This window comes from Nicotiana sylvestris, chromosome 11, assembly GCF_000393655.2.
Source record: "Nicotiana sylvestris chromosome 11, ASM39365v2, whole genome shotgun sequence".
NCBI classification, from domain to species: Eukaryota; Viridiplantae; Streptophyta; class Magnoliopsida; order Solanales; family Solanaceae; genus Nicotiana; species Nicotiana sylvestris.
Window position 1 is genome coordinate 110,843,956 of NC_091067.1, and position 22,971 is coordinate 110,866,926.

At 39.9% G+C, this 22,971-nt stretch overlaps 1 protein-coding gene across 1 annotated transcript; it reads left to right on the forward strand.

Moving 5' to 3' along the window:
- The first annotated feature begins 16,503 nt into the window (after positions 1 to 16,503).
- On the forward strand, positions 16,504 to 22,848 carry LOC138881484 (uncharacterized). Its single transcript, XM_070161714.1, has 8 exons — positions 16,504 to 16,641; positions 17,294 to 18,116; positions 20,170 to 20,182; positions 20,373 to 20,435; positions 20,520 to 20,565; positions 21,222 to 21,619; positions 21,822 to 22,335; positions 22,564 to 22,848. The coding sequence occupies exons 1-8, from the start codon at positions 16,504 to 16,506 to the stop codon at positions 22,846 to 22,848; spliced, it is 2,280 nt and encodes a 759-aa protein (XP_070017815.1).
- Positions 22,849 to 22,971: the final 123 nt, after the last annotated feature.

Genomic DNA, 22,971 nt, shown 5'->3' on the forward strand with positions numbered 1-22,971 from the left:
CTTATAAAGGTTTTCAAATGTAATGTCTGTTCCATCTTTGTATAATGAATAAAAGTGTTTGCCTTATGACCGAACTACGCAAGGTCTGATTCATGCGGGGACATGATACGTAGGCAATCTCTATAAGATTCGACCACAATAAAAAATATATAAAATAAATTAAGAGTGAGTAACAATAAAAAGACCAAGAAAAGCTGGGATGACACAAGCAGCCAAGCAAATGCATAATAGAAATGGGTTATTTGTCTAGGAGCATTGCATCTCAACGTGTAATTATATATGTGTTAAACTCTCAAAACTAACAAGTTTGCTCATTTCCAGAATTCAAGCAGTTAGTTTCTCTAAAGAGTATACTGGCATATTATCATTATCACACGAGATCAAAAGGACCAATACCCGAAAGTATGTCTATCCCAGATGTTGACACAGGTATTGAGCTAGAGGAGATGGATGTTGGGAAAATGAAAGAAGAAATATTTAAACTCAAGCAGCAAATGGCTGAGATGTACCGGGACTGGTCTACAGGGCAGTCACCCCCATCTTACCCAACTAACCCTGCTATATCAATAGCCCAAACTCAGGATAATCTTACCACTGAATTATCCCCAAATTTCCCCATCTACCAACACTACCGAGGCACCACCTCTCAGACACCGCAATCTCCCCCTCCTAAACCAGTTCCATACTTTCCTCCACCTGCAACTCCTGTCTTTGTGACACCTCCCACAAATACACTCCACAAATCTCCTAGTGAGCCTACATTCCAGGCCCAGGACAACCAATATTACCCCCTGGAGCCCACTCTCAAAACCTCCGAAATCCATTCAACTACTCCTCATTTTGACCTCCCGACCGAAATTGACAATCCAGCCAAAAATGCTGAAGAAGAAGAGATGTTCAGGAAGGTCAAAAGTCTAGAACAATCGTTCCGAGACATGCGAGGGTTAGGTGGACAAGTCAGTGTAGCATACAAGGATTTGTGCTTGTTCCCAAATGTACAATTACCAGTTGGCTTCAAGATGCCTAAATTTGACCTATACAATGGGCACGGCGACCCAGCCCACTTAAGGGGTTTCTGCAGCAAGATGCGAGGAGCTGGGGGAAAGGACGAATTATTGATGGCTTACTTCAGTCAAAGTTTAAGCGGACCAGCTTTGGAGTGGTATACACGCCAGGACCATGGGAGATGGTACACCTGGGATGACCTGGCACAGGCATTTGCATACCATTTCCAATACAATCTGGAAATCATCCCAGATCGACTATCTTTGACAAAATTTGAGAAAAAACACAATGAAAGTTTCAGAGAGTATGGCTTCCGGTGGAGAGAACAGGCAGCAAGAGTGGATCCTCCTATGAAGGAGAGTGAAATGGTAGACTACTTCCTCCAAGCCTTGGAACCAACTTACTATGCCCATTTGGTTTCAGCGGTAGGGAAATCATTCAACGAAGTAGTGAAGATGGGAGGTATGGTGGAAGAAGGCCTCAAGACAAATAAAATCATGAGCTATTCAGCAATTAAGGCAACTACTCAAGCTATTCAAGGCGGGGTAGGAGGAATCGGAAGAAAGAAGAGGGAGGAAGCAGCCGTAGTTGATTCAGGAACTTGGTCGGGATCCAGAGGTTCACCTCCTTACTATAATCAACATCGACCTCACCAATCAACTCACCACCATAATTCATCTCAACACTACTATCACCCTTCGGAACCTCATTTTTCCATCAACCATGCACAAGCATACAATCATCCACCTGCACACGCTAATTGGCGTGCTCCTATCATACCAGGTACTTACCCACGAGCCTATCCCAGACCAGGTTTCAGGCCTAGGCCAGCATTCAGGGGAGAAAGGGAACATAAAAAGAAAACCTACACTCCATTGGGAGAATCCTACACTAGTCTGTTCCACAGGCTGAGACAGCTGGACATGCTAAGACCAATACAATCTAAGCTACCCAATCCTCCTCCAAAGAATCTGGACTACACCATTAGCTGTGAGTATTGTTCCGGTACACCAGGCCATGATACGGAAAAATGCTGGCATTTAAAAAATGCAATACAAGAGCTGATTGATACTAATAAAATCGAGGTTCAAACCCCCGAAGCTCCCAATATCAACAGAAATCCAATGCCAGCCCATCAGGAGGCTAATATGATAGAAATAGTACAGGTTGATGGGGAGACAAAGAAGTCGTCACAAACTGTCATGATGATCAGGTTTCATGAAGCCAAGCCAGATAAACAGTTAACAGAGGAGAAACCGGTACCTAAGCAGAACAGAAATGATGATGAACCATCTGTGGTAGTCGAGAAGGGATCTTCGAGAAAAGTAGCCACAAAGCAAGAAAGGCCGAAAGTGATAGTACCAGGGGTTGCCAGCAAACCCATTATATTCGTGGAAGGAGCCCGTATAGATCGGGTTATTATCAAACCTGTAACCCAGCTACCAGTGATCAACAACAAAGCCATTCCATGGAACTATGAACGGGTGACTGTAATGTACAAGGGAAAAGAAGTCAAGGAAGAAGTCTGTGAGGTGCAAGGCTTGACTCGTTCGGGAAGATGTTTTACTCCAGAAGAGTTAAGAAAAACTAAAAATAATCCAACACCAATAAAGAGAGCTGTGACGGAAGAAGAAGCGGAAGAGTTTTTAAGAAAAATGAATCTCCATGACTATTCTGTTGTGGTTTAACTGAAGAAGACGCCCGCTCAAATTTCATTATTGTCATTACTGATCCATTCAGAGGAGCACCGTCTGGCTTTGATGAAAATCCTGAATGAGGCTCACGTTCCCGATAAAACCTCTGTAAATCATTTGGGAAGAATATCCAACAAAATCTTTGAGGCAAACAGAATTACATTCTCTGATGATGAATTGCCTGAGGAAGGGACTGAGCACAATAAAGCTCTTTACCTCACCGTGAAATGTGAAAACTCCGTAGTAACCCGGGTATTGGTTGACAACGGGTCAAGTGCAAACATTTGCCCTCTCTCCACTTTAAGCAAATTGAAAATCAAAGAGGAGAGGATCCAGAAGAATAGTATTTGCGTACGTGGGTTTGACGGTGGAAGCAGAGATTCATTTGGCGACATAGTGTTGGAACTGACAATAGGGCCAGTCGAATTCACGATGGAGTTTCAAGTACTGGACATAACTGTTTCTTATAACTTGTTGTTGGGTCGACCATGGATCCATGCTGCTAAAGCAGTCCCGTCAACACTACACCAGGCGGTCAAGTTTGAATGGGATCATCAAGAAATAGTTGTGCATGGGGAAGAAAGTTTAAATGCTCACAGCAGTGCCATTGTACCGGTCGAGGGAATAGAAAATGACCAGGGACCATGGGTATACCAAGTGTCCGATACAGTGTCGGTAGAGAAAATTCCAGAGGGGAAGTACCTTCCGAATCCAAAGATAACCTCTGCATCAGTCATGGTAGCCTATGAAATGTTAAAAAATGGTTTTATACCCGGCAAAGGTCTGGGCTCATCTTTGCAAGGAATTATACAACCAGTATCTCTCCCCGAGAACTGAGGAACATTTGGTTTGGGGTTCATACCCACTGTCACCGACGTGAGAAAGGCCAGAAAGCTGAAACAAAAGGCATGGGTTCTTCCAAAACCAGTCCCACATCTATCAAAATCTTTTGTCAAGACCGGTGCTAAAAATCGCCCGATAACAACAATTCCTAAATCCCTGGTCAATCCTGAGGAGGAATTAATTGAAAGATTCGAGAAATTGTTTGACGATGTGAATATGGTGGAAAGCGGGGAAGGTTGTAGCAACGCAGAAGTTCAATTCGTTGGGCCAGAAACAAAGCTTAATAATTGGAAAGCCACTCCTCTCCCCATTCGAAAGGAGTCTAGTTAGTTTATTTTTGATTTTCATTCAGTTTGTTTGGGTTAACTCAGGGTTGTAATCCCAATGCTTATCTTACAGTTTGTTTGAAGTGTGCAAACCCTGTTATCTTTCATCATCCAATAAAATACAGTTTCCTTTTTCATTATCATTCCTGATAGTTTTCTTTTCTTTTTCTTTTTCTGTACAGTTCTTTTTACGCTGGCTCTAGTGATATGGCATGCATGAGGAATCCTCATCCCAGTCTTAAAAATCAATCTGGTTCTGAAATAATAATTCAAGAAATATATTGTGATTATGAATCAGAATATGATGAAGATGAGGCTTTTGAAGATATTAGTAAAGAGTTAATTCACTTTGAGGAAAAAACCAAACCTAACCTGAGTGATACCGAAGACATCAACATAGGGGACACGAATAATATCCGGGAAACTAAAATAAGTGTCCATCTCGAACCAAGGATCCGAGAAGAGTTAATTAAAGCACTCATAGAATTCAAAGATGTTTTTGCATGGTCATATGACGACATGCCGGGCCTGAGCACTGATTTAGTGGTTCACAAATTGCCCACCGATCCAACGGTGCCTCCTGTCAAGCAGAGGCTGAGAAAATTCAAGCCTGATATGAGTGTGAGAATTAAGGAAGAAATCACCAAACAGTTGGAAGCAAAGGTCATTCGAGTCACTCGATATCCTGTTTGGTTAGCTAATATCGTTCCTGTACCAAAGAAAGACGGCAAAATTAGAGTATGCGTCGACTACCGCAATCTCAACAAAGCAAGTCCGAAGGATAATTTCCCATTACCCAATATCCATATTTTGATCGATAATTGTGCCAAGCATGATATAGGATCTTTCGTGGATTGTTATGCCGGGTATCATCAAATTCTAATGGATGAAGAAGATGCAGAAAAGACGGCATTCATCACACCATGGGGAACTTATTGCTACCGGGTAATGCCATTCGGTTTGAAGAACGCCGGAGCAACCTACATGAGAGCGATGACCACAGTGTTTCATGATATGATACACAAGGAGATTGAGGTATACGTGGACGATGTGATCATAAAATCAAAGCATCAGGCCGACCACGTTGGGGATTTGAGGAAATTCTTCTTAAGACTTCGCAGGTACAACCTCAAGCTTAACCCTGCCAAATGCGCATTTGGAGTTCCATCTGGAAAGTTGCTGGGATTCATAGTCAGTCGGCGAGGCATCGAGCTAGACCCATCAAAAATCAAAGCCATCCAAGAATTGCCACCTCCAAGGAACAAAACTGAAGTAAGGAGTTTGTTGGGGAGGTTGAATTACATCAGCAGGTTTATTGCTCAGCTCACAACAACCTGTGAGCCTATTTTCAAATTGTTGAAAAAAGATGTCGCGGTCAAATGGACCGATGAGTATCAGGAGGCGTTTGATAAGATAAAAGGATACCTGTCAAACCCACCCGTGTTGGTCCCGCCAGAGCCAGGAAGACCTCTGATTCTTTACTTAACAGTTTTGGAAAATTCATTTGGTTGTGTATTGGGGCAACATGACCTCACCGGTAGAAAAGAACAGGCCATCTACTACCTTAGCAATAAATTCATAGCTTATGAGGTTAAGTATACTCATCTAGAGAAGACATGTTGCGCCCTAACGTGGGTAGCTCAGAAGTTGAAACACTATTTGTCGTCCTACACTACTTACCTCATTTCGCGTCTGGATCCATTGAAATATATTTTTCAAAAGCCTATGCCAACAGGGAGACTTGCAAAGTGGCAGATATTGCTCAAAGAATTTGACATCATCTATGTGACTCGGACTGCAATGAAAGCCCAAGCACTGGCTGATCATTTAGCTGAAAACCCAGTCGACGAGGAGTACGAGCCATTGAAAACCTATTTTCTTGATGAAGAAATAATGCATATCGATAAGATCGAGCAAATTGAAAAACCTGGCTGGAAACATTTCTTCGATGGGGCTGCTAACATGAAAGGAGTCGGGATAGGAGCTGTAATCATTTCTGAAACAGGGCATCACTATCCTGTTACGGCTCAACTACGATTTTATTGCACCAATAATATGGTTGAATATGAAGCTTGTATTTTGGGGTTAAGGCTAGCCGCAGACATGGGTATCCAAGAAATCTTAGTCATGGGAGATTCGGATCTTCTGGTACATCAAATTCAAGGAGAATGGGAAACCCGAGACTTGAAGCTCATACCATACCGACAATGTCTACATGATCTTTGTCAGCGATTTCAATCAGTGGAGTTCCGGCATATTCCAAGGATCCATAATGAGGTTGCCGATGCATTGGCTACCTTGGCATCAATGTTGCACCATCCAGACAAAGCTTATGTGGATCCACTACATATTCAAGTCCACGATCAGCACGCTTATTGCAATATGGTTGAAGAAGAATTTGATGGTGAACCATGGTTCCACGACATCAAGGAGTATATCAGGATGGGGATATATCCCGCACAAGCCACAGGAGATCAAAAGAGGACCATTAGGCGATTGGCAAATGGATTCTTCTTAAGCGGAGGAGTTTTGTATAAAAGAACACCAGATCTTGGATTATTAAGATGCATAGATGCCAGACAAGCTACGGCTGTCATGTCTGAAGTACATTCGGGAGTTTGTGGACCCCACATGAGTGGATATGTGTTGGCAAAGAAATTCCTCCGAGCTGGTTATCATTGGCTTACCATTGAGCGAGATTGTATCAGTTTTGTGCGCAAGTGTCATCAATGCCAGATACACGGAGATTTGATTCATTCTCCACCATCCGAGTTGCACACAATGTCGGCACCATGGCCCTTCGTCGCTTGGGGCATGGATGTGATTGGACCAATTGAGCCGGCAACATCCAATGGGCACAGGTTCATTCTGGTAGCCATTGATTATTTTACCAAATGGGTTGAGGCCAAAACATTCAAATCAGTGACCAAGAAAGCTGTGGTCGATTTTGTCCACTCAAATATCATATGTCGATTCGGAATCCCAAAGGTGATCATCACAGATAACGGTGCTAATCTTAACAGTAACTTAATGAAGGAAGTATGTCAACAGTTTAAGATTACACATCGCAACTCTACCCCATATCGGCCCAAGGCGAATGGAGCAGTCGAGGCAGCCAACAAAAACATAAAGAAGATACTTCGGAAAATGGTAGAAGGTTCAAGACAATGGCACGAAAAACTACCATTTGCGTTATTGGGATATCGCACTACTGTTCGCACTTCAGTAGGAGCAACTCCTTATTTGTTGGTATATGGCACTGAGGCAGTAATTCCTGCAGAAGTTGAAATTCCTTCCCTTCGGATCATCGCCGAAGCAAGGATTGATGATGATGAATGGGTCAAAACCCGTCTGGAACAGTTAAGCTTGATTGATGAAAAACGATTGGAAGCAGTATGTCATGGCCAATTGTATCAAAGAAGAATAGCAAGAGCATACAACAAAAAGGTGCGTCCACGGATGTTTGAAGTGGGTCAACATGTGCTGAAACATATTCTTCCACATCAGGTTGAGGCAAAAGGCAAATTTGCCCCGAATTGGCAAGGACCATTCATCGTGACCAGAGTATTATCCAATGGTGCACTATGCTTAACAAATATTGAAGGCAAATGCATAGACATGGCTATCAATTCTGATGCAGTAAAGAGATATTATGCATAACCTTTTAAATGTTTGTATTCGGCATTATTTCGAAGATTGGAATGACAAAGGCAATTTATTCTGCTATCCAAACACTATACCCTTTGCTTCCCCTTTGAGCCACATTTGTTTCTTTCCTACCCTCTCTTGGAATCAATGAAAATCAAATATGAACAATATAATTTTTTTTTTAAAAAAAAAAATCACTATTATTGTAGTGAACTACGTTTGACTTGATTCCTCAAAGAATGATACGTAGGCGCCTCACTGCTCGGTCATAGGGTGCACGATATGCATAATGTTCACAAAAAGAAACATCAAGAGACCCCAATCAAGAAACTGGTGCGGGAATTGTATTGGAAATAAGAAAAAGATTCCAAGAGTTGTAATTTTAAACCCATATCAAAGCTGTTTAATATTTTTGATACCTTTCCATTTCCAACCACATACCAAAAAGACCTTTCGATCAATCTTAGAAAAATGCTGAGTCAAGCAAATAAAGATGGTTCATAACACTCTGGTACAAACAAGAAAAGAAAGAGAAAATGAGAGAGTCTTATAGGTGAAAACCCACACGGGCACCATAAGACGACGAAAGTTGAGAGAAAGTAAAATGAGAGTCTTATTGGTGAAAACCTTCGCAGGCACCATAAGGAGAAAAGGAATTAAGAAATGAACAAATGAGGAAGGTTTGTCGGTGAAAACTCTTTAAGATATTGCAAGTCAAACAGGTCTGTAAAATGAAAAAATAAAGTTGGTTTATGGAAATTTTGGGAAAACAAAATGAGACAATTGAAAGGAGATTGATTAAAAGACCGGGTTGATTAATCCAAAATGCATACCATGATCATTGGTGCCAGTGACTCTAATCAGATAAGTCCTTTATTCCTTCTCCAACAGTCATACAAATTTGGATTTTTCTTTTCATTTTAGATTGTCGAAATCATCATGTTTTCGTCACTAATAATCTTACTCTTCTAAAGCTTTTGAGATGAGTTTTGTTCCAAACAAATAAGAAAGAATGTCAAGGTATACTACCAAGATTCAAGGTTGCATAGGACAAAAATACGGCCATGATGGGCAGAAGGTAATAAAAAATAATAAGATATGGGTGTAAGAAAAGTGGAATCAAAAGCGGATCAGCAATGTCAGGAGAACATATGATTACGGTTAAAAGGGTTTGAAGGAAAACATACAGTTGGGGATCCTATAGTTAAGGATCAATTACAAGGACAGACAGTCCTTTCAACCGTTCCAAGGCAATAAAACAAAGACGAAGAGAAGCCCCATCGTCGGCGAGAATGTCCCAGTTAACCATCCTGCTTTAAAACTAACAAAGTTTTCTTTGATTTAAAACAGGGGCAAAAACAACATTTGTGTCAGGAAACACCCGGAGAAAGAATTAAAGGAGAAATCAGGCGTCCACCTGGAGAATGAGGATGAAAAATTAAAGAAGAAATCAGGCGTCCACCTAGAGAACGAGGATGAAGAATTTAAGAAGAAGTCAGGCGTCCACCTGGAGAATGAGGATGAAAAATTGAAGAAGAAATCAGGCGTCCACCTGGAGAATGAGGATGAAGAGATAAAGAAGAAATCAAGCGTCCACCTGGAAAATGAGGATGAAGAATTAAAAAGAAATCAGGCATCCACCTGGAGAATGAGGATGAAGAATTGAAGAAGAAATCAGGCGCCCACCTGGAGAATGAGGATGAAGAACTAAAGGAGAAATCAGGCGTCCACCTGGAGAATGAGGATGAAAAATTAAAGAAGAAATCAGGCATCCACCTGGAGAATGAGGATGAAGAATTTAAGAAGAAATCAGGCGTCCACCCGGAGAATGAGGATGAGAGATAAAAAAGAAGTCAGGCGTCCACCTGGAGAATGAGGATGAAGAATTAAAAAGAAGTCAGGCGTCCACCTGGAGAATGAGGATGAAGAATTAAAGAAGAAATCAGGCGTCCACCTGGAGAATGAGGATGAAGAATTAAAGAAGAAGTCAGGCGTCCACCTGGAGAATGAGGATGAAGAATTAAAGAAGAAATCAGGCATCCACCTGGAGAATGAGGATGAAGAATTGAAGAAGAAATCAGGCGTCCACCTGGAGAATGAGGATGAAGAATTAAAGGAGAAATTAGGCGTCCACTTGGAGAATGAGGATGAAAAATTAAAGAAGAAATCAGGCGTCCACCTGGAGAATGAGGATGAAGAATTTAAGAAGAAGTCAGGCGTCCACCTAGAGAATGAGGATGAAGAAATAACGAAGAAATCAGGCGTCCACCTGGAGAATGAGGATGAAAAAATTAAGAAGAAGTCAGGTGTCCACCTGGATAACAAGGATGAAGGATCGAAAAGGCAATCAGGCATCCACCTGGAGAATAAGGAAATACAATTGAAGGATCAGCAGTCAGGCGCCCACCTAAAGAACTGGCAATATAGTTTGACATTACGGGTAAAGTCAAAAGCCCGCCCATGTGAGAAAGGAGCACACGTAAAGTCAATAAAGCAGAGGATTACAACCAAATCCCCAGCAAGAACAACAAGAAGTCCCAAACAAATAAAGGAAATACGGGACACAATGAAAGGAAATGCAGAACAAGTCAGAAGCAAAAGATGTCCAAAAGTCACCAAGACATCAAGACAACAAGAAACGCAAGGGCATGATCTAGATAAGATTCTGTAATTCATATACCATAGTCTAGTTTAGCTTTTGTTTTACCTTTGAAGCAAGGTGTAATAAGGAGGTCAGCAAGCAGTAAAAGCAGCACGAAACAGCAGTAACATCACAGTCCCATGGTAGTCCCAGCTACCCAAAACTTCCCGAACTACATTGACCTGATTCCTTTATAGCCAAGGATATGTAGGAAACCTTTGAAGCAGAGGTTCGGTCAAATCTTTCAAAAAAATGCTTCCTACGGAGTATTTAAACGGGCAAAAAATCGCTCGTATCCGCTCACTTTATCTTTGCACGAAAACTCTTCGAGTTTCCGCACAAAGAGGGGCAGCTGTGAGCACGTGATTTTTGCCTCACGAAAATTACTCCAAAACAAAATAAAAAAAAGTAATGATAAAACAATTTTTTGCTTAGTGTGCAATTTTTAGAATTTGAGTGGCGTTTATTAAATATTTGTGTTATGTCCGTAAATGTCTACTTTGTTTGTTAAAATGAAAAATAAAATAAAACACACATGTTGCATGCATAATTAGGATTTAATTATGCATTTAAGAGTTAATTAAAATAAAATCACAAAAAAAATACGCATTTATTCTATTTTAAATGTTTCACTGTGTGATTAATGTTTTTTCTATGTGTTAATAGTTGTTAAAAGTAATTAATATTTTGTAAGAGTAATTTTGTTTTTATAATTTTAATTAGGATTTTAATAATTAAAGAATAAAATTGGAAATTGAAAAGAGTTGATTAAAATGTAAAGAAAAACGGACTGGGCCATTTATTTGACAAAAACATTCAGGCCCAAAACAATACATTTTACCCAGCCCAAGTCAGTCAACCCAAAAACCATCAAACGACGTAGTATAGGGAAAATACTACGCCGTTTGATGATGCCCGGTCATTTAATTACAAATGCAAACCATACGGCGTCGTATGGTTGCAATAGATCGGGGCCGTTCATTACTTCTGATCCAAGGGCTCCCAGGATTTTGACCTAACCCGTGATCCCTACCCGATCCAGTACCCGGGCCGACCCATTCCCCAACTAAACCAAAACGACGCCGTTCATGTAAGCATATAGATCCTGGCCATCCATTCTGCCTGATCTAACGGCCAGTATCAATCCACCCCATCCCTATATAAATCCAAATCCCTACCCCGACCCCCTAACTAAACACCCCCCTCTTCACTATTCATCATCCTCTCCGAAAGCACACCCCTAACCCTAGCCGCCCTCATTCCCCATCGCCTAAAACCCGGCGGCAACAACGCCGCCGGTCACCACCTTAACACCCCTGAACACCCTGACCATCCTCTATCCGAATCTGTTAGCCACTGGGCTCGAATCCTCCTGAAGGTTCTCGAATCTTCATTTGAAGATTCTAGCCAAACTCGACCCTTTCCGATGACTTCCAAATTAACACTGTAGCTTCCCCTAACTACCCTAGCTATGGATCTGGTGTTGGTTTGGCTCGAATCACCTCAGAGTTCTTCGAATCTTCTTTTGAAGGTTCGAGCCAAACATGAACTCACTCAGATTTGTTCCAAACTAACACCAAATGACCCCTAGGCATCCCTCACCCTTGTGTCATCTTTGGTTTCTTTCGAATCTGCCCAGAAGTGTTCGAATTTAAAATCAAAGAATCTGAAACCCTAAAAAATTTCCAATCTTGGAATTTTTCCAATTCGAGTGAAGGATTGAGGTCTAAGAGACTTTAATCAAGGTATTCTTAATTGAGAATTCTTCGAATAAAGTCTGTTCAGCCTCAAAAGGGTCCGAATCCAAGTTGAGTTTGAGTCCGTATGAAATTGAAGATTCAGAGGTATTTTCCTATTTCTTTTGTTTCCTACATATGTTGTTGCCTATTTTAGTTGTCTGTTAATTTTTCATATTTTTGTTTGTTTAATTCTGTTATTCTATCTCATACCCGCTTACTTGATCAAAGTGTGAATTGTTTCTGTTGGTTATGTTTGTTTACAATGTGTGTAATCGACTCGATTAAGTTCGTCGATTAGTTACATTATGAATTCCTGTTTATGATAATACTGATTGAAACAATTTGTTTACCTACTGTTTGTGGACAATTGTTATAGATAATCAGTTTAATTAATACTCGTCAATTAAATCATCCTTGTTTATAATTCAATAAGTTCATCAAAAGGATGTTGTGTATGTGTTGATTTCTGAGCATAAGTTTCAGGGCATTATCAGTATATTGACAATGCTCCTGTATTTGTTTGGATCTTAGTTCAATGCCGAAATTCAGTTTAACTTGTTATGTTGAATTCAGTATAATGTTGTTGTGATGTTGGGTTTGAATTCAAATTTACAGGGGTTAGTTAGATACAACTATGTTAAGAAGTTGATTAGGATTGGTTCTAGCTGTTTAAATCAGAAAGATAATTAAGCCTGGACAGATTATAAAATCTATTTTGTATCATATTCTGATTTTTTGTATTAAGGGCAATAATAACAATAGGATCAGGGTTGTTTTGGGAAAGAAACAGTAGGGTAATGTGATAATAGTAGTGTGCTGATAGAGGAGTGATAATGGCTATTACTTAATGAGATAATGGGAAACAAAGGGTAATGGGAATGCTGAAAATCAGGAAAAGATCACTTAATGGGATTTAAAGTAGTAAAAGCTGTTTTTAATGGGAATTTCTGATTTTTAAAAGAAAAAGGGGGTCCAAGCAGCACTAAAAGGAAAGGGACAGACCTGTATAAATACAGGGACTCAAATTTTAAAGGAGGAGATTTAGAGAGAGATTTCAAAAGAAAGAAAACTGATATCTGCTTTTAAGAGGGAGGAACCAGATTTTTTACATTGAGATTCTAAAGGAGATCTGATTTTAAGATAGAAAAGAACTGAGGATCAGATTATTAAAGAAGAAAAAAACCAGATCTGATTTTTAAGAGAGGAAAACACACACAGAAGCAGAAAACAGAAATCTGATTCAAGAAAAGAAAGAAAACAGAAATAAAAAAATCAGAAGCAGGAAAAAACAGATTTCTACAATAGAGGCTAGTGTTAAGGTTGAATTTCTGAGATTGAAATTGTCAGTTTGCCTTCTCTTAAGTCTTGAAAAATCAGAAATATTGTGTTTTATCTGTCTGGATTTGTTCAAATCCCATTGTTGAGTTTAAAGTCTGAAATTTCTTAAAGAGTCATTCTACGTTGTGTCTGGGTTCTCGGGTTCTGTATTATTGCTCACATCTGTGGAAATACTGGTATTCTGCTGATTTTGTTACTGCTGCTACTGCTGAAATCTACTTCTTCTACCTTCATTTCCAGGTACATATCTGTAAACTCATGTCATGCAAAGCTTTCAACATGACAAATAAATGAAGCTCGAATTGTAATTCTGTCTTTTATTCATTTAAGTTCGTTAGTTTAAATTTCAGCTTTGTTTCATGTTGGTTAACTAGTAGTGAGTTCGACACGATGGCTATAAGTTAATTGTCTTATTTTGAAATTCGTATAAAAGTTTTGTAATAATGTTATCCATTTCGAAATCTCATTAGTATAGTTATATTTGAATTGTCAAAATAGGGAATATGGCATAAAAATGGGCCATTAATTACATCCCGTAATATTTTTAGCTAAATGTAAAGTAGAATGGAAGTATCAAGAAATTACATTATTAGTATATCTTGTAAAAAATATGATTTTGTTTAGATTGATATAAGTTATATGTTCATATATGGCATGATGACGGGTATATATATAATCATATGAGTAAGGTGAGTTGATATAGCTCGTTACGATGTTAGAATATTATGAACGGTTCAGGCGTACAACTATGTTGCATGTAATGCAATTTTATTGAATCGATTCGAATAATAATTTTTTTTTACCAACTTGATGCCTATCTACCATCGTAAACAAATTAACCAAATGATTACAACTTTGGATTAAAAACAAGTAATATAGAAGGTAATTAGGTTTGTAGATTATAACAATTGTTTTAAAAAAAATATAAAAAAAATAGTATTCACCTCAAATAGAATAATGAAAATTCTTGGAAAATATCATTTCCTTTCTTACATCAATTCTTTCCCAATGTTTATACGTAATTCACATGTTGTTTATTTGAGTAGGCAAATATTGTATTCACTATAAATGGTAGTATTAATCACGTTGTTCATTTTTACTCCTTAAATTCGAATGGCTTGGAGGAATATAATTTATACGCGAAAAAATATAATTTGCGGTCAACACTCAATAATTGTGAATTCTTTTCAAAGAATTTAAGGGCATCTCAAATAGGGATTTCTTATGATTTTTCACATAAAAATAATATGGATGTAATAAATAATTTGTAAACAATTTATATTACCATCAAGAATATATTTGTGATTAGGGATACGTTCGCGTAACCTGATTATATTTCTATAAGCAATTCGGATTATGCGTTCGCGCAACTTCGAGCGAATATTTAATAAAAGGGATTTCTCCGTGGATGTTAAAATAATTTCATATAACCCGAGATGTGCAGTTCACTGTTTAAATATAAGGGTGACGATGTTCTTAATTTTATTTTAAATTTCAAACGTATGATATTTTAATAAAAAAAATAATATTGTCAATCTTATTGTGTACACGTATGCGTGACACGATTCTTTACGTTTATAAAAATAGACAAGGCAAATATACGTACGCGTGATTCGTTTCAAGAAAATCTTTAATTTGTAAACAATCTAAACGAAAGCGGTAATAAAATCAGGTAACAAGAAAAAGGGTATTTAGTAAATCAAGATAATTAAGCCAAGAATAAGAACAGTTAAGCGACCGTGCTAGAACCACGGAATTCGGAAATGCCTAACACCTTCTTCCGGATTAACAGAATTCCTTACTCAGGATTTCTGGTTCGCAGAATAACAAACAGAGTCATATTCTCCTCGATTCAGAGATTAAAACTGGTGACTTGGGACGCCTTAAAATTCCCAGGTGGCGACTCTGAAACAAATAAACAAATCCCGTTTCGACTGTCCTTCAATTGGAGAAAACTCCATGTACCCTCGCGGGGCGGAAAAAGGAGGTGCGACAATATCTGCTGTTGGACATGCGCGGCCTGGGGAATCTGATCGATGGAGCAAAGAAGGCCGAGCATGGAGAATGTCCCTCTGGACCAAATAGATTAGGAATTATGTTTTATTTACTTTTTAGACTCGTTTTAGACTTTGGTTGTAATAAGGCAAATGCAATTAGTGACTCTTTTTGTTTTATTTATCATATTAATGAAATGACGCAGTTATTGGCATCAATTTTCTCCAAATCTATATGTCGCTTAGGCCTACCTCGAGCGTAATGAGGTCCCCAAATTAGGATGCGAATTTATAATTCAGCAATATGTGTTTAAATACCGCAAAGATCCTTTTAATACTCCTCACTTAATTATTTACCTTTTTGTTTTCTTCTTTTCTTTATTTGTTTATTCCCATCCCCTAAGGCTGGTTCGTGCATACTAGCATCATCAGCATATCATACCAGATCTAGAGGTCCTCCACCTCCTCCCCTTCCAAGTGATCCTAAAAGCAAGGGAAAAGCCAGAATGGGTTATGCGAGTGGTATCAGGAAAGACAACGCTACGAATGTAGAGAATGTTGAAACTTCGGATGGTCGGAGTACTCCGCCACAGAATGATTTGGTCTTACGGTTGGAAAAAAAGATACTGGAGCTACAAGAGGAACTTGAGCAGGTCTAGAACTTGGAAAACCTTTCCCTTACCCTGAACATCCCCGATGTCAACCAACAAAATGGCCAAAACCTAGCACCTCCCCAGAACACACAAAACCAACAAAATCTTCATCAGTATGCCACACCTCCTCAAAATCCTAATCCTCCACCAGTACCGACCCCTACATAACATCATCATCATCCGCCTCAGTAGCCAAAAACCACCACCTACCACACTTCTCAAAATGCACCACAATCTACCCCTGATCCCCAAAACTCAACCAACAACCACCACTATGCCCAAATTCCTGGAGTCCATCAAAGCAACCTCATATATGTGGAAACATTACCCTACACTCCACAACAAACCTTATAAATACCCAAATCCGCCGAGAAGGACCTTCTCATCAAGAAAATGGCGGAAGAACTCAAGAAACTTACTAGCCGAGTCCAAGGTTTTGGAGGTGGTAAAGGAATCAAAGGTTTGAATTATGAAGATTTGTGTATTCAGCCGAACGTAGAACTACCAGACGGGTTACAAACCTCCTTTCGAAATGTTCGACGGAATAGGTGATCCGAAGGTACATTTGAGAAAATATTATGACAAGCTTGTAGGGGTTGGTAAATGGGTTAACTGGGTAAGCATGGCGTCAGATTTTATGGATCAGTTTAGGTTTAATACAAAAAATGCGCCAGACGTCTTCTACATTCAGAATCTTAAGAAGAAGCCAACAGAAACTTTCCGTGAGTATGCTACTCGATGGAGGTCGGAAGCTGCAAAGGTAAGGCCAGCACTGGAAGAAGAATAGATGAACAAGTTCTTCGTTTGAGCTCAGGATCCGCAATATTATGAGAGGTTGATAGTTATTAAAAATCATAAGTTCTCTGATATCATCAAACTGGGAGAAAGAATAGAAGAAGGAATTAAAAGTGGAATGGTGACAGACTTTGAGGCACTCTATGCTACAAACAAAGCCTTACAGTCGGGAGATATCTCTAAGAAAAAAGAAGTTGGTATAGTAATGGTAGCCTAAGGTCCGAAGTCTCCCCTCACATACCAAACACCACCACCAACATATCGGCTTTCACCTCCTAGATACCAACAACCCACCGCCACTTACCATACCTATAACACCCAACCTGCATATTACCACTCACCACCACCAGCCCACCAAAAACTACTAAAAACCCAAACCAAATTTCAACCGTAGACCGCCCAAACAATACACTCCTATTGCTAAACCCATCGATCAGTTGTATGAGAGACTGAAGGTTTCCGGTTATGTCACCCCTATTGCCGTTGTTGCTATGGAAAACTCTTCCCAGTGGGTTAATCAGAAAAAGACATGTGCCTATCACTCGGGCATGAAGGGTCATACTCTTGATGAACGTCGCACTTTGAAGGATAAGATCTAGACATTGATTGACACCAAGGTTATACAAGAAAAAGAGTCTGCACCAAATGTCTGCAACAACCCCCTCCCGGATCACAGAGGCAAAGGGGTAAATGTGATAGAAACTGATGAAGAATGGGATCCGGAAGGATCAATCGGGCTCATTCGTGAAGGGGATGAACCTAAAATATCTCCAGTCATTCTCACACCTATAATGGTGCAGATTCAATTACCAATTGAGGTTGAAGTAGCTGCACCAACCCCATTTGAGGTTGAAGTAACAACGCCCTCATCCACACCAACTCCGTTTGAGGTGGAAGTAACCACACCCTTCACCGTGATGGTAGTACATACATCGTCCTTTAATTCCAATGCTATACCATGGGACTATGTTGCAGAGGCGAGAAGGAAAGGAAAAAGGAAAATAGAAGAAACAGGTGTCGCACAAGGCATGACCAGGACCGGTAGGGCTTACACGCCTGAGCATTTGGGAGGAACAAGTAAAGAATTTGCTCCCAAGAAACCTATCATTGAAACTAACCCAGTTGATCTTTGGAGAAAGGTGCAAGCAAGAGAGTATTTTGTGGTTGATTATCTGAACAAAACCCTTGCTCAGATATCCATTATATCGTTGCTACAGAATTCTAACACGCATAGGAATGCATTGATGAAAGTGTTGAACCAAGCCCACGTGCCCAATAATATCACTAGTGTAGAAATGGCTAATATGGTGGTACACGTGTTGGAAAGCCACAAGATCACTTTTCACAAAGAGTCACCAGAAGGACAGAGTCACAATAGGGAACTGCATATCACAGTGCAATTTGAGGATAAATTTATTGCCAAAGTCCTAATAGATGGGGGTTCATGTGACGACCCGGCCAGTCGTCTTAAGAATTAACGCCCTGATCCCCTATAAACTACTTTCCTCGAGTTTATTTTTGCTATTTTGATTTGCCGAGACGTTCAGTTTTTATTTTTGGGGAGTTTTGGGACACTTAGTCCCTAAATGAGCGCTTAAGTGTTGGAAAGTTGATCGTAGTCGGAACAGTGTGGCGACGGCCTCAGAATGGAAATCCGATTGTTCTGTTAGCTCTGTTAGGTGATTTTGGGCTTAGGGGCATGTTCGTATTGTGTTTTGGAGGTCCATAGCTAATTTAGGCTTGAAATGCTGAAAGGTTGAATTTTGAAGTTTTCGGTTCGATAGTGAAATTTTGATCTGAGGGTCGTAATCGAAATCCTGAAGTTGGAGTAGCTCCATAGTGTTGAATGTGACGTGTGTCAAAATTTCAGGTCATTCGGATGAGATTTGATAGACTTTTTGATCAAAAGCATATTTTTAGAGTTTTTGGAATTCTTAGGCTTGAATCCGATGAAGAATAGGTGTTTTGATGTTGTTTTGAGTGTTCCGAAAGTTGGAACAAGTTCGAATGATGTTTTAGGATTGTTGGCATGTTTGGTTGACATCCAGGGGGCCTCGGGATGAATTCGGATGGTTGACGGAAAGATTTTTGTAGTTAGAGTTGCAGCTTCAGCTGCTGGTTCTGTCATAACCGCACCTGCAGTTTGGGTTCCACAGGTGCGGCGCCGCAAAAGCGGCTCAGTGGCCGCAAAAGCGGAATTTTAGAATTTCTTCAGGAACCGCAAAAGCGGATTGGAAGTCGTAGATGCAGAACCTGGCCATTAAGTGAAAAGTACAAGTGCGACCTTTGCTCCGTAAAAGCGGAACCGCAGATGCAGAAATCACTAGGCAGAACATATAAATTCTTGCCTTCGCAAAATTTAGCCATTTTTCATCTTTTTCAAAATGGGAAGAAGCTTGGGGAGCACTTTTCAAGAGGGATTTTCAGAGGAGTTCATTGGGGTAAGGTCTTTGGTCCCTAAACTCGTTATTGGAATGACTTTTATCAATTTAAGCATAAATAATTAAGAAAAATCAGTGGTAATTGGGGGGGGAGGGTTAGGGCTTGTCTAATTGGAGACCATTGAGTGATGATTTGAGAGACAAATTGAGGTCCGATTTTGGTACTTTTGATATGACTGAACTCGTGAGAGTGTGAGGTTTCTGAAAATATAAATTTTACCTGATTACGAGACATGGGCCCGAGGGGCATTTTGGTCATTTTACCTAATTTCACATATTAACTTAGAATTTAATTGTAGAATTAGTTACTTGAAGTGTTATTTACATTATGAAATTGAATTGAATAGATTTGGGCCATTTGGAGTCGAGTACTCGTGGCAAGAGCGTGGTTTCAGATTGATTCTTGAGCCGGTTCAAGGTAAGTGGCTTGTCTAACCTTGTGTGGGGGACCTTTCCCTTAGGATTGGTATATTTAGTAATTGAAATGCCTTGTACGTTAGGTGACGAGTGCGTACTTGTGCTGATTGTTAGAATCCAGTTTTCTTTAAGTAATTACTAGTATGTTTCCTTTCCTGTTTCTTTTACTTGCACCATTAAGCCTGTTGTTAGCTTAGAAAAGCATGTCTAAGTGACTTAATTGCTTTATTTTCTCAACCTGCCTTACCTGAATTATGTGCAACATGCTAGGCTAGAATCACTTGTTGCCTTAATATGAAGTTTTGCCATTTATGTATATTTTCCTGTTGCTGCTGTGTATTTATTTTTGGGACTACTGATGTGGGATTCCGGTAGCTCCCCCTTGTTTGCTTATCTTGGGACTACGGATGTGAGATTCCGGTAGATCCCTCTGCACAGTTATATGGAACTGTGGGAATGCACCCCAGTAGATTCCCCTAATACTGGGTATTTACATTTGGGACTATGGAACGAGATTCTGGTAGATCCCCGCGCACTATGAGATGGACTATAGGACGGTATCCTGGGAGATCCCCGATTGTTATTATTGGTGCTGAGCTGTATTTCCTTTCCGTGTTTACCTTGTTTTTGTATAGTTGTTGCTATCCTGTACATCCCGTGTTATTTTATTATTGCACTTATTTATACTATTTTATTCTATACTATTTATCTTTATAATTTATTCAACCTCAGTAGGGCCGACCTTCCTCGTCACTACCCAACCGAGATTAGGCTTGGCACTTACTGAGTACCGTTGTGATGTACCCATGCTCTTTCTATGCATGTTTTTCATGTGCAGATCCAGGTACCGCTACTTAGGTCTACCATCCTTGAGGGAGGCGACTGCTCTAGAGACTTCGAGGTACATCTGCCGCGTCCGCAGACCGAGGAGTCCCTTTCTATTCTAGCTATTAAGCATTCCCTTCTGTATTTTCTTTCTTGTTAGATATTCTGGAGTTAGACGGTTAGATATTCCAAAGGCTTGTGTTTCCGTGAGTTTTCGGGTTTTGGGGATAATGTACTTGGTTTTGAGAATGTTGTGTTGTATATGCCGAGCGGCATTATAACTATTGTTTCCATTCAGTTATTTTGGGTTTTGATTTTTTCTTCCGCAAGTTTCGTTTATGTTCCGCATGAGACTAGGTGTCGTCATGATAGTTCACGGAGGGCGAACTAGGATCGTGACAGTTCAAGTCTCAACATTTGTTTGTTGACTACTTTGAAGAGGTTAGGTAAAGGCCTGCATGAGATACGAGCAGGAACCGTGAACGTGAAAGCATTCGATGTGTCCCAATGGGCTACGATCGGGGAAATCAACCTATATTTGCAGATGGACCCGACTTGGTTTGATGTTGAATTTCAAGTATTGGACATATCCGCCACATGCAATCTGTTTTTGGGTCGACCATGGATACATACTGCTGGGGCTATAGCCTCAACTCTACACCAGGCTGTAAAATTTGAATAGAATCATCAGGAAGTAATCATCTACGAGGATAGGAGTAACCCCCTTTACACCAATCAAACTGTTCCGATTGTCAAGAATAGAAGGAAGTTAGATGGAGAAACGTACCATCACATCGAGCGCATCAATGCAATTGAGAAAGACAAGTGGTGGAGTAATAAGATTGAAAGCATATTGTCATAGATAGGGTATGAACCCGGCAAGGGTCTTGGCAAGAATCTCCAAGGGATCACCAAAACAATACAGCTAAAGCGCCATGGCACAACTTTTGGGCTAAGTTATGAATACACCTTGCACGAGTATCAGAATTGGTCGCCACAATGGCGTGGTCCTTATTACCCACTTGAGCAGTCAATACCGCATCTGCACCGGACAGTTCAAAAGACTGACGTGATATGGGGATCTGAAGAAGATGAGGCTTTAGCTGGCCTAAGGAATCTATTTCTGGATGATGAATACATGGACTGCAATGCAATAGTTGAGGAGGAGAAGGAGGAACACCTTACAATTCAAACCGTGGGAAAGGGAGTTGTTCTCAAGAATTGGACTGTTGCACCATCCCGGGCCCATCAAGTTCCTGGGTAGCCTGGCAATTAGCATGATTTATTTTTAAAAAAAACAATTTTCAACATTTAAGACATTTTCAGTATTTCGTTTTAGACATATTTTGTTTTGAAATAATTGCTCAAGTCATCGAGTCGTACTTGTTTTAATGTTTCAAGATTTATCTAATGCATTGTTATTTTAATATTTATTATTATCCTTTACATTTGCTCTCCACAGCATTCTTAGTACCTATCCTGATGAACCGATGATTGTGACTTGTAATGAGACAACGCAACATATGGTTAGTGATTTAGAGGAAGAAGATATAATACATGAGGAAATTTTCGGAGAAGTGGAAAATTTTGAGAACAAGCCTAAGTCCAATTTGGACGAAACCGAGATAGTCAATTTGGAAGATTCTAAAACAGACAAAGAAACTCGCACAAGCATTCACCTGTCACCATCAGAGAAAGAAGAGTACAGTCGTTTCCTGAAGGAGTATAAAGATATTTTTGCATTCTCTTATGATGATATGACTGGTTTGAGCACGTCCGTAGTGGCTCATAAACTACCTACTAATTTGATGTGTTCGCTTGTAAAGCAGAAACTCAAAAAGTTCAAGCCGGATATGAGTCTGAAAATCAAAGAGGAAGTCACCAAGCAGATCAAAGCTAAGGTTCTCAGAGTGGTTGAATACCCTACTTGGTTGGCTAACATCGTGCTAGTTCCGAAGAAGGATGGGAAAGTTAGAGTATGTGTCGACTATCGGGATTTAAACAAAGCAAGTCCCAAAGATAATTTCCCGTTACCCAATATACACATACTGATTGACAACTGTGCCAAGCATGAACTTCAATCCTTTGTGGATTGCTTCGCGGGATACCATCAGATCTGGATGGATGAAAAAGATGCCGAGAAAATAGCCTTTATCACTTCGTAGGGGATGTATTATTATAAAATGATGTCATTTGGCCTGAAGAATGTTGGAGCCACTTATATGAGAGCCATGACAACCATTTTCCATGACATGATTCACAATGAAATAGAGGTGTACATGGATGACATCATCATCAAATCCAGAAGAAGCACAGATCATATAACAGACTTGAAGAAATTCTTTAATCGGCTTCGAAGGTACAATCTGAAACTGAATCCTGCAAAGTGCACCTTCGGAGTCCCTGCCGGAAAATTGCTAGGTTTCAACGTCAGTCACCGAGGGATTGAATTGGAATTGTCAAAGGTCAAAGCTATCCAAGACTTGTGACCTCCGAAGAGCAAGAAATATGTGATGAGTTTCTTAGGGCGTCTCAACTACACTCATAGCGCAATCAACAGTGATTTGTGAACCAATTTTCAAAATGTTGAAGAATGATGCTGCAACAAGTTG

Coding starts and splice junctions, on each gene's coding strand:
- LOC138881484 (XM_070161714.1), top strand. CDS start 16,504: ATGGCGTCAGATTTTATGGATCAGTTTAGGTTTAATACAAAAAATGCG. Junction 20,436..20,519: donor ACTGCTCTAGAGACTTCGAG/GTACATCTGCCG, acceptor CTTTCTTGTTAG/ATATTCTGGAGTTAGACGGT. Junction 21,620..21,821: donor CGGGCCCATCAAGTTCCTGG/GTAGCCTGGCAA, acceptor TGCTCTCCACAG/CATTCTTAGTACCTATCCTG.